General features: G+C 45.3%; 1 protein-coding gene across 1 annotated transcript in view; it reads left to right on the top strand.

Annotated features, from left to right (window-relative positions):
- LOC116418544 (protein SFI1 homolog) overlaps window positions 1–12852 on the top strand; it is a 64907-nt gene that overhangs the window by 13496 nt on the left and 38559 nt on the right. Inside the window, exons 3-4 of the mRNA XM_031934658.1 lie at window positions 6270–6380; window positions 10601–10695. Of these exons, the coding sequence (XP_031790518.1) occupies window positions 6270–6380; window positions 10601–10695 (206 nt within the window). The remainder of the gene's footprint in view (window positions 1–6269; window positions 6381–10600; window positions 10696–12852) is intronic.

Genomic DNA, 12852 nt, shown 5'->3' on the forward strand with positions numbered 1-12852 from the left:
ATAAGCGTGAGCCACCACGCCCGGCCTACAGGTTTTTTTTTTTTTTTTTTTTTTCTGTTTTTTTTTAAACAGAATCTTGGCTGCGCGCGGTGGCTCAAGCCTGTAATCCCAGCACTTTGGGAGGCCGAGACGGGCGGATCACGAGGTCAGGAGATCGAGACCATCCTGGCTAACCCGGTGAAACCCCGTCTCTACTAAAAAATACAAAAAACTAGCCGGGCGAGGTGGTGGGTGCCTGTAGTCCCAGCTACTCGGGAGGCTGAGGCAGGAGAATGGCGTAAACCCGGGAGGCAGAGCTTGCAGTGAGCTGAGATCTGGCCACTGCACTCCAACCTGGGGGACAGAGCGAGACTCCGTCTCAAAAAAAAACAGAATCTTACTCTGTCACCCTTGCTGGAGTACAGTGGTATGATCTCGGCTCACTACAACCTCTACCTCTCAGGTTCATGCGAGTCTCCTGCTTCAGCCTCCCAAGTAGCTGAGACCATGGGTATGCACTACCATGCCCGGCTAATATTTGTATTTTTAGTAGAGATAGAGGTCTTGCCATGTTGGCCAGGCTGGTCTCAGACTGCCCTCAAGTGATCCACCCACCTTGGCCTTCCAAAGTGCTGGGATTACAAACATGACACTGCACCCAGCCGAAGGTGTTAATTATAAGCTTGGCTGCAAGCAGGAAAAGGGATGGTAGGTCTCATTGTTCAGTATGTAGACTTTTGGTCTAGGACCATCTCCCAAGCTTTGCCTAGTATTCTGGAGTCCAGTTCTCCTGTGGCTCGCCTCTTCAGAGATATACCTGAGTCTCTGCTTGAGTGAATAATGGGATCCAAGGGCCTAACGGCTTCTGACACACAGGCTTGCAAACAATCCTGTGTTTTCATCTCAGTCCACAGCTCCTCGTCTCCTGATACTTCTCATTTCCACCCCTTTCTGGGGGGCCTGTGCCACCAGGTGGGTGCTTCTTGTCTCCCTTCTTCCCCCACAACAAGACACTTAGTTCTCTCCTTTATCTGGTGATTCATCTGCAACTCTTTTGCCTAAAATTGACTAAAATTTGTTGACAGCTCTTGGCTGTCACCCTTTCTCCTATTCTCTTGGTCTTTATAGGCTTACACCTTTTTGAATACATCTGCTGTTATTTAATGCGGCATGGGGAATGGAAGGAGGTAAATGGATATGTTCTTTTTACCATGTGCAAATGGTTCCTTTTTAGTACAGTTTTTTAGAATTGTTGGCTGGGCATAGTGGCTCGCACCTGTAATCCTAGCACTTTGGAAGGCCGAGGCAGGCGGATCACAAGGTCAAGAGTTCGAGACCAGCCTGGCCAACATGGTGAAACCCCGTTTCTACTAAAAATACAAAAATTAGCTGGGTGTGGTGGCGTGTGCCTGTTATCCCAGTTACTCAGGAGGTTGAGGCAGGAGAATTGCTTGAACTCGGGAGGCAGAGGTTGCAGTGAGCCGAGATGGCACCACTGTACTCCAGCCTAGGTGACAGAGAAGACTCTGTCTCAAAAAAAAAAAAAAAGAATTGTAAATGAATGTGTTCAGCAATCTTTCAAATATTATAGAAATGTACAGTTTAGGAGCCAGTCTCCTATAATCCCCCCCTCCCCAAGAGAGAACCACTGGCATTAGTTTGATATTCTGGAGTCTTTTTAGGCTTTTAATATGTGTGATATAATCATTTATGTATGCATGCACACATGCTTGTTTATATGTATACAAGTGTGTATATGTGTGTGTGTGTGTATATATTTGATGTATTCCAACATATGGGTGCTGTAAATACATAAAATTAGGCCGGGTGCGGTGGCACATGTTTGTAATCCCAGCACTTTGGGAGGCTGAGGCAGGCAGATCACCTGAGGTCAGGAGTTTAAGCCCAGCCTGAAACCCTGTCTCTACTAAAAATACAAAAATTAGCTGGGCGTGGTCGTGTATGCCTGTAATCCCAGCTACATGGGAGGCTTAGAAAGGAGAATCACTTGAACCTGGGAGGTGGAGGTTGCAGTGAACTGAGATCGTGCCATTGCACTCTAGACTGGGCGACGAGGGAAGCTCTGTCTCAAAAATGTATATGTATAAATACTATTATTTATTTATTCATTCATTCTTTGAGACAGGGTCTCGCTCTATCAGCCAGGCTGGAGTGCAGTGGCCTGATCTCAGCTTACTGCAACCTCCACCTCCTGGGTTGAAGCAATTCTTGTGCCTCAGCCTCCCAAGTAGCTGGGACTACAGGCATGCACCACCATGCCCAGCTAATTTTTGTATTTTTGTTAGGTTTCACCATGTTGGCCAGGGTGATCTCAAACTCCTGACCTCAAGTGATCTGCCCGCCTTGGCCTCCCAAAGAGCTTCGATTACAGGTGTGAGCCACTGCGACTGACCTAATTTTTTAAAAAACATACCATATTGTACATACCATGCAGTAACTTTATTTTTTCACCGAATCACTTTCTGAGGCATCTGTCCCTTCAGTACCCTTAGGTCTGCTTCATTCATAGAAAATGAGCGCATGGCATTGATTGAATTGTATTATTAACCTGTCCTCTTTTGATGTGTATTTGTGGTGTTTCACTCTTCTCTTGTTATTATTATAGGCAATAGTGAGGTGAATTCCCTTATGTATGTCTTTGTAAGCTAGTTTTTAAAAACCGTGAGTGGAATTGAGCGCAGTGGCTCACGTCTGTAATCCCAGCACTTTGGGAGGCTGAGGCCAGTGGACCACCCTAGCTCAGGAGTTCGAGACCAACCTGGCCATTATGGCAAAACCCCATCTTTACTAAAAGTACAAAAATTAGCTGGGCGTGGTGGCATGCGCCTGTAGTCCCAGCTATTCAGGAGGCTGAGGCAGGAGAATCTTTTGAACCTGGGAGACAGAGCTTGCAGTGAGCTAAGATCGTGCCACTGCACTCCAGCCTGGGCAACAGAGCGAGACTCTGTCTCAAATTAAAACAAAACTATGAGTGGGTTAGGAGGAGCAACATGTTAGTAGCCTGCAGAACCATGAAAAGAAATTCAGTGATTGACAGGCCAGTGCGGTGGCTCATGCTTGTAATCGCAGCACTTTGGGAGGCCAAGGTGGGCAGATTGAGCTCAGAAGTGTGAGACCGGCCTGGGCAACATGGTGAAAACCCATCTCTACTGAAATACAAAAAATTATCTCGGTTGGGTGGTATGTGCCTGGAGTTACAGCTACTTGAGAGACTGAGGCACGAGAATAACTTGAACCCATGAGGTGGAGATTACAGTGAGCAGAGATCATGCCACTGCCCTCCAGCTTGGGTAACAGAGCAAGACTGTTTCAAAAAAAATTTTTAAAAATCAACACCATCTGTCACTGCTCTTCTGTGTTCCTTATTACCTTTTTCCTGACTAATTTCTCTTACTCATCTTTTGCTGCTGTTATAACTCCCCTCTTTAGATTTCAGCTAAATTAATATCCTATGTTCCTGTTAAGTACTAGGAATATTATTAGACATTTACTTATTTTATAACGTTAATTTCATATGTTTGTAAATAAGACGTTCCTACTTTTTAGTAATAAAAATATTTTTCATTCTGGTGAATAAAAAAATTAAAAATAGTGGCCGGGCGCGGTGGCTCAAGCCTGTAATCCCAGCACTTTGGGAGGCCGAGATGGGCGGATCACGAGGTTGGGAGATCGAGACCATCCTGGCTAACATGGTGAAACCCCGTCTCTACTAAAAATACAAAAAACTAGCCGGGCGAGGTGGCGGGCGCCTGTAGTCCCAGCTACTTGGGAGGCTGAGGCCGGAGAATGGCGTGAACCCGGGAGGCGGAGCTTGCAGTGAGCTGAGATCCGGCCACTGCACCCCAGCCTGGGCGACAGAGCAAGACTTCGTCTCAAAAAAAAAAAAAAAAAAAAAATTAAAAATAGTAATTTTCAATTCACTTTATGGTATTTGAAAAGTCAGATTTTGGGAGACCAAGGGAGGAGGATCACCTGAGCTCAGGAGTTCAAGACTAGCTAGGGTAGCATAGTGAAATCCTGCCTCTACAAAAAATAAAAAATTAACCAGGCATAGTAGTGGAGCATGTCTGTAATCACAGCTACTTGGGAGGCTGAGGTGAAAGGATCACTTGAACCTAGGATGTCAAGGCTGCAGTGAGCCGTGACTGCACCACTGCATTCCAGCCAGGGCAACAGAGCGAGACCCAGTCTCCAAAAAAAAGTCAGATTTTTATTTTACTTTAACATCTTTAATCAGTAAAATCAATATTAGAAAAATTTTAACCTCATTTCTAGTTTAAGTAGCTCTGAGATTCTGACCTGAAAAAGCCAAATGTCTATTTTCCTTCTTTTTAAGTTTTTTTGATTGTTTAAGAGATAGGGTCTCACTCTGTTGCCCAGACCAGAGTGCAGTGACACATTCACAGCTCACTGCAGCCTTGACCTCTGGGGCTCAAGCTATCCTTCCACCTAAGCCTCTGGAATAGCTGGGACCACAGGTGCATGCCTCCATACTTGGCTAACTAAAAAAATTTTAGGGGGGGCCGGACGCGGTAACTCAAGCCTGTAATCCCAGCACTTTGCAAGGCCAAGGTAGGCGGATCACCTGAGGTCGGGGGTTTGAGACCAGCCTGACCAGCATGGAGAAACCCCGTCTCTACTAAAAATACAAAATTAGCTGGGCGTGGTGGCGCGTGCCTGTAATCCCAGCTACTCAGGAGGCTGAGGCAGGGGAATCGCTTGAAGCTAGGAGGCAGAGGTTGTGGTGAGCAGAGATCACACCATTGCACTCCAACCTGGGCAACAAGAGCAAAACTCCGTCTCAAAAAAAAAAAAAAAAAATTGCAGAGCTGGGTACAGTGGCTCATGTGTGTAATCCCAGCACTTTGGGAGGCTCAGGTGAGAGTATCGCTTGAGCCCAAGAGTTTGAGAACAGCTTGGGTAATATAATGAGACATCATCACAAATTTTTTTACTTTTATTTTTTGGGTAGAGATGGAGTGTTTTATTTTATTTTATTCTATCTTATTTTATTTATTTATTTATTTTTTGAGACAAAGTCTCACTCACCACAACCTCTGCCTCCCAGGTTCAAGCGATTCTCCTGCCTCAGCCTCCCGAATAGCTGGGACTACAGGCATGTACCACCATGCCCAGCTAATTTTTGTATTTTTAGTAGAGATAGGGTTTTACTATGCCAGCCAGTCTTGTCTCGAACTCCTGACTTTGTGATCCACCCGCTTCAGCCTCCCAAAGTGCTGGGATTGCAGGTGTAAGCCACCGTGTCCGGCCTTTTTTTTTTTTTTTTTTTTTTCCCCTGTATTTGAGACAGGCTCTTACTCTTTCGCCCAGGCTGGAGTGCAGTGGTGTAATCTCAGTTCACTGGAATGTCTGCCTTCTGGGTTCAAGTGATCCTCCCACTTCAGCCTCCCAGGTACCTGGGACTACAAAAGCATGCCCCCACTATGCCTGGCTAATTTTTTATTTTTTGTAGAGACTGGGTTTCACCATGTCACCCAGCCTGGTCCTGAACTCCAGCAATCCAACTGTCTCAGCCTCCCAAAGTGCTGGGATTACAGCCGTAAACTACCACTTCAGCCCTAGATGGAGTCTTGCTATGTTGCCGAGGTTGGTCTTGAACTCCTGGCCTCAAGCAGTCCTCCCACTTTGACCTCTCAAAACGTTTGGATTACAGGCATGAGCCACCATGCCTGGCCTCTATTTTTAATCTATCTTGGTGTTTACTTTTTGTTCTTTGAGACAGAGTCTTGCTCTGTCACCAGGCTGGAGTACAGTGGCGCTGTCTCAGCTCACTGCAACCTCTGCCTCCCAGATTCAAGCAGTTCTCCTGCCTCAGCCTCCTGAGTAGCTGGGACTACAGGCACGTGCCACCATGCCCAGGTAATTTTTGCATTTTTAGTAGAGATGGGGTTTCACCATGTTGGCCAGGATGGTCTTGATCTCTTGACCTTGTGATCCACCCGCCTTGGCCTCCCAAAGTACTGGGATTACAGGCGTGAGGCACTGCGCCCGCCTGGTGTTTTCATTTTTTGTTTGTTTGTTTGTTTCTAGTAGAGATGGGGTTTCACCATGTTAGCCAGGATGGTCTTGATTTCCTGACCTCGTGATCCGCCTGCCTCGGCCTCCTAAAGTGCTGGGATTACAGGTGTGAGCCACTGCGCCCGGCCATACTTTTTTGTGAGAAGGCAACAATATGAAACTGTGATTTGGGAAGAGATGTTAGCTCCAACATAATCATATATATATATGATTTTTTTGTATTGCCCTAGATTTTACTATGAGCAGCGATTACTACGGAAGGTCTTCGAAGAATGGAAAGAAGAGTGGTGGGTTTTCCATCATGAGTGGAAACTCTGTGTTCGAGCGGACTGTCACTACAGGTCAGGTTTCATGTTATACTCCTTCAGTTTTACTGATGCACATTATCAGATGATTATGTGTTGGCATGTTTATGGTCAAAAGAAGCAAACTTTGGATCACTTTTGGTTTTTCTTCAAATCATTTTTAGAGTTACCAAGATCAAAGTTCCAAATTAAACCCAAGCATGTATGCACATGCTGGGCACGTGCACACAGACACACATACACACACACCTCCCACACCTCTAATTCAGGTAACTAGTATGTGTTGGTTATGCTAATAGTTTGAATGGGATTTTCCCACCGATTTTCATTTCTATATAATTTCTAATTCTGAAAGTATTCTGGGTTTTTTTTTGTTGTTTGTTTTAAGACATAATCTCACTCTATTGCCCAGGCTGGAGAGCTGTGGCACGATCTTGGCCCACTGCAACCTCCACCTCCTAGGTTCAAGCAATTCTGCTGCCTCAGTCTCCCGAATAGTTGGGATTACTGGCATGCGCCACCATGCCCAGCTAATTTTTGTAGTTTTAGTAGAGACAGGGTTACATCATGTTGACTGGGCTGGTCTCGAACTCCTGACCTCAGGTGATCTGCCCGCCTTGGCCTCCCAAAGTGCTGGGATTACAGGCGTGAGCCACTGCGCCTGGCCTATTTTTTTTGTTTTGTTTTTTTGAGATGGAATCTCACTCTTGTTGCCCAGGCTGGAATGCAGTGGTGCACTGCAACCTCCGCCCCCTGTGTCCAAGTGATTCTCCTGCCTCAGCCTGCCTAGTAGCTGAGATTACAGGCATGCGCCACCATGCCCAGCTAATTTTGTATTTTTAGTAGAGATGAGGTTTCTCCATGTTGGTCAGTCTGATCTCAATCTCCTGACCTCAGGTGATCCTCCCGCCTTGGCCTCCCAAAGTGCTGGGATTACAGGCATGAACCACCATACCTGGCCCTGTTTTAAAAATAGTAAGTTGTTCTAATTTACATTGATTGTGGGAGAAAATATATGCCCAACATAGAATATTAAGAAAATAGAGGTCAGGCCCTGTAATCCTGGCACTTTGGAATGCCGAGGTAGGTGGATCACTTAAGCGCAAGAGTTTGAGACCAGCCTTAGCAACATGATGTAACCCCATCTCTACCAAAAAGTACAGAATACCAGCAGGGTGTAGGGGTGTGCGCCTGTGGTCTCAACTACTTGGGAGGCTGAGGCAGAAGGATTGCTTGAGCCCGGGTGGCAGAGATTGCAGTGAGCTGAGATTGTGCCACTCACTCCAGCTTGGGCAACAGAGCTAGATACACACACACACACACACACACACACACACACACACACAAGAAAAGAAAGGAAAAAACTCTTAATCCTTGACATTCACATTCCCGGGGATAAGTGAAGGGGAAAGTAACAATTGAGAATTATTATATCAAATACACATTTTCAGACCTTTTTTAAAAATCTGAATGTCATTTCTTATAGATTGTGTATTTAAAATGGTATTAACTCTTATTGTAGTCATTTCTTTGTCTAGGTTCTTTGGAGCAAGAGTTCTGATTTATGGATATTTCAGATTAAAATATAGACACACTGAGTTGTTTTAATAAGCAGATAGAATATGAAATCAAGGCCTAGGAATTACAGTAGTGAATATATGGGGAAGGCCGAGTGTGGTGGCTCACTCCTGTAATCCCAGTACTTTGGGAGGCTGAGGCGGGTGGATCAGTTGAGGTTAGGAGTTCGAGACCAGCCTGGCCAACATTGAGGAAACCTTGTTTCTATTAAAAAAAAAATAAATACAAAAATTCCAGCCTGGGCAACACAGTGAAACCCCATCTCAATGAAAATACAAAAGACATTAGCTGGGCGTGGGGCATGCGCCTGTAGTCCCAGCTATTTGGGAGGTTGAGACCGGAAAATTCATTGAACTCAGGAGGCAGAGACTGCAGTAAGTCGAGATCGCACCACTGCACTCTGGGCAACAAAGCAAGACTCTGTCTCCAAAAAATAAAAATAAAAAAATAAAAAAATTAGCTGGGCATGGTGGCATGTGCCTGTAGTCCCCAGCCACTCAGGAGGCTGAGGCAGAAGAATTGCTTGAACCCAGGAGTCGGAGGTTGCAGTGAGCTGAGATCATGCCACTGCACTCCAGCCTGGGCGACAGAGTGAGACTCTGTCTCAAAAAAAAAAAAAAACTTTTTAAAATGAATGTTAATAAAATATTTAAAACTAGGAAAATATGAAGAGATGAAAGTCTTAAAATGTATGGCGTATGTATCAAGAAGAAGGAAAAGGCATCAATGACCATGTGGTAGTGCAAACGAGAAGTGATGTTTTTTTGTTTTGTTTTGTTTTTGAGACGGAGTCTCGCTCTGTCGCCCAGGCTGGAGTGCAGTGGCGCGATCTTGGCTCACTGCAAGCTCCGCCTCCCGGGTTTACGCCATTCTCCCGCCTCAGCCTCCCGAGTAGCTGGGACTACAGGCGCCCACCACCTCGCCCAGCTAGTTTTTTGTATTTTTTTTTTTAGTAGAGACGGGGTTTCACCGTGTTAGCCAGGATGGTCTTGATCTCCTGACCTCATGATCCGCCCTTCTCGGCCTCCCAAAGTGCTGGGATTACAGGCTTGAGCCACCGTGCCCGGCCGAGAAGTGATGTTTTTTATAGTGTGGATAGTTAAGATAATTAAGATGGGACTGTCGGCCAGGCATCGTAGCTAACACCTGTAATCCTAGCACTTTAGGAGGCCGGGGCAAGAGATCACTTGAGCCCAGGAGTTTGAGACCAGCCTAGGGAACATGGCAAAAGCCCCCTCTACAAAAAAATACAAAAATTAGCCAGGAGTGGTGGTGTGTTCCTGTAGTCCCAGCTACTCGGAGGCCAAGGTGGGAGGAGTACCTGAGCCCAGGGAGGGCTCAAGGCTACAGTGAGCCATGTTCACATTACTGCACTCCAGCCTAGGTGACAGAGTGAGACCCTGTGTTAAAAAAAAAAAAAAAAAAAAAAAAAAAATTTTGTTTTCCCAACCTAATGGAATTTTTTTTTTTTTTTTTTTTTTTTTTTAATTTGAGACAGAGTCTTGGTGTCACCCATGCTGGAGTGCAGTAGAGCAATCTCGGCTCACTGCAACCACCGCCTCCTGGGTTCAAGCGATTCTCCTGCCTCAGCCTCCTGAGTAGCTGAGACTACAGGCACATGCCACTACGTGTGGCTAATTTTTATATTTTTAGTAAAGACAGGGTTTCACCATGTTGACCAGGCTGGTCTCGAACTCCCAACCTCAGGTAATCTGCCTGCCTCGGCCTCCCAGAGTGCTGAGATTACAGGTGTGAGCTACTCTGCCTGTCCCAAACATCATGAATTTGTGGATTATGAAAGTGAACTTATTCTTGGAGCAGTCAAGCCTTTGCTTCCTCAGTGACACTTTAAGGTATGGAGAATGACTCTTCCTCAAAGAGAATAGAGTTCATTGTGATTGTAGGAAATGAAATTTTAGCTTTGGTGCAGGTATGGTTTTTTGTTTTTTGTTTTTTTTTTAATCAGAAGCGTCAATGTTAAATTCTTCTGAGTATAGAACAGACTTGCCGGGCGCGGTGGCTCAAGCCTGTAATCCCAGCACTTTGGGAGGCCGAGACGGGCGGATCACAAGGTCAGGAGATCGAGACCATCCTGGCTAACCCGGTGAGACCCCGTCTCTACTGAAAAATACAAAGAAAAACTAGCCGGGTGAGGTGGCGGGCGCCTGTAGTCCCAGCTACTCGGGAGGCTGAGGCAGGAGAATGGTGTAAAACCCGGGAGGCGGAGCTTGCAGTGAGCTGCGATCTGGCCACTGCACTCCAGCCTGGGCGACAGAGTGAGACTCCATCTCAAAAAAAAAAAAAAAAGAAAAAAAGAACAGACTTGATGTATTGGATTAGGAGTTGTTTTGCTGTTGTTTGTTTTTTGAGACAGAGTCTTGCTCTGTTGTTCAGGCTGAGTGCAGTGGCGCAATCTCGGCTCACTGCAACCTCTACCTCCTGAGTTCAAGTGATTCTCCTGCCTCAGCCTCCAGAATAGCTGGGATTACAGGCGTGTGCCACCACACCCGGCTAATTTTTGTATTTTTAGTAGAGATGGGGTTTCACCATATTGGCCAGGCTGGTCTTGAACTCCTTGCCTCGGCCTCTGAAAGTGCTAGGATTATAAGTGTGAGCCACTGTGCCCGGCCTGTTGTTTTATTTTAAAGAAATGCCGTTTGCTTTTTTTGGGTCCTCAGGTATTACCTGTATAACCTGATGTTCCAGACCTGGAAGACCTACGTGCGTCAGCAGCAAGAGATGAGGAACAAGTACATCAGAGCCCAGGTTCATGGTGAGAAAAAGAAGTCCATGTATGAAGAAGATGCCCACATTTACCGTGCAGAACGTCATAGGAAGGACAAGCACATTGTCTCAGAGAGAAAATAACTCTAGGTCAAAGGAAGATTTGTTTGATTCTCTTTCATATTTTTCAGAAAGTGTGATCTCTTGAGTGGGCACGTGTACGATTGGATCCCTGTGGTTTTCTCCATATGGCATGGTTTGAGCGCTTAAAGCTCGCTTAATCAGAATTTGTGTGAACTGGCTGTTCCTGGCCTGCTGGTTCAGTGTGCTGGCTGGGACTCTCCTGTGGCGCCTGGGGCTGCCGTCTATCTTGCTGTGTCAAGTTGCGCAGAGACTCTGGAGCAGAGCTGCAGTGCTCTTTGTTGATTTGCTTTGCTCAAGTTGTCCCCTTAATGACACTGTGGCCACTTTAGCTCTGGTCAGAGTCTGGTTTCTCTGTGAAACATGTGGAGAGTCTAAGGGAAAAGACATGGAGTTTCAAAATGATAATACAGACTGCATTAGCAGCAGCATGTCCTAAAGGTACCTCAAACTCTGCAAGTCACAAGTACAACCTGTCAATTCCCCTTCCACTTACACCTGCAGTTCCTTTGACTTTTCCTGTCTAAGAAGACTTACTTAGGAATAATGTCCATTCCTCATGCCTCATGTCATCACTGACCTAATCTTTTAAGATGGCCCTCTGAGGCATCACTTGCAGTCATATTTGCATCACTACTTCCTAAGAGTAATCCTCATCATTTTCCCAGAGTCTTGTAAGTACCTCTTCATTAATTTCCCTCATTTATTTTTTCCTACTTCTCATTGTACACATAGCTGCAAGAGTGGTAAGACTTAGATAAGATCATGTCACTCCTTTACGTAGTCAACCCTGCTTGGTATGTCATACAAGGTCTTCATCTCTTCTGTTCTACACCTTCTGCCCTTGACACACTGAATGTGCACTTCCTTATCTTTCTATCTTTGTCCCTGTAGTTCTTCCTTCAGGCCCATTTAAATGTGTAGCTTTCCTTGATCTCCCCTAGCCCAGTGGTCTTTCCCCTGTCTGTATTCCCAAAGTATGAGAAGCTCTTACCCAGGCCTCACAGTTACTGCACCAAATGCACTGTTTCATTGGTAAGTAACTTATGCTGTTTGGTTGTTGTTTGTTTTTTTAATTACATACAGTAATATTCATTCTTTTTGATGTTCAGTTCTAAGACTTTGGTACACATTACCACATACAGCTAATTTTTTGGATTTTTGGTAGAGATGGGCTTTCCCTATGTTGCCCAGGCTGGTTTCAAACTCCTGGACTAAAGCAATCCACCTGCCTCAGTCTCCCAAAGTTCTGGCAGTACAGGTGTGAGCCACCGTGCCTGGCCTTAAGTTTAACTCTGTAAGAAACTGGCAATCTTTTTTATTGTGGCTGTACTGTTTTGCATTCCCACCAGTAATTCATGAGCGTTCTACTTGCTCTACATCCTGTTGACCTCTTTGTATTGTCATTAAAATTTTTTCTTCAGTGATACTAATGGGTGTATACAGGCATTTAATTGTGGATTTTTAAAAATTACTGTTACATGGGTATACTGCATAATGGTGGAGATTTGAGTATCCACTACCCAAATAGTGAACATTGTACATGATAGGTAATTTTTCAACCCTTGTCCCTCTTCCACCCTCCCTTACCCTCTTTTGGAGTCCCCGGTGTTTATTATCTCCGCTATTATGTCCATGAGTACCAGCTGTTTAGCTCCTGCTTATAAATGAGAACATGTGGTATTTGATTTTCTGTTTCTGTGTTAGTTCACTTAGGATAATGGCCTCTAGTTCCATCGATGTTGGTGTGAAGGGCATGATTTAATTCTTTTTTTTATGGCTGGGTGGTATTCCATGGTGTATATTTTTCTTCTCTCTTCTCTTTCTGCTCTTCCTCCCTCCCTCCCTCCTTCCCTCCTTCCCTCCTTCCTTTCTCTTTCTTTCTTTCTTTCTTTTTCTTTCTCTCTCTCTTTCCTTCCTTCTTTCTTTTCCCTCTTTCTTTCCTTTTCTTTCCTTCTTTCCTTTCTTTTCTTTCCTTTCTTTCCTCCCCTTTCTTTCCTCCCTTCCTTTCTTTCCTTCCTCTCTTCCTTTCTTCCTCCCCCCCCCCCCCCCCCCCCCCCCCCCC

The sequence above is a fragment of the Piliocolobus tephrosceles genome, chromosome 19 (genome assembly GCF_002776525.5).
Source record: "Piliocolobus tephrosceles isolate RC106 chromosome 19, ASM277652v3, whole genome shotgun sequence".
Classification (NCBI taxonomy): Eukaryota; Metazoa; Chordata; class Mammalia; order Primates; family Cercopithecidae; genus Piliocolobus; species Piliocolobus tephrosceles.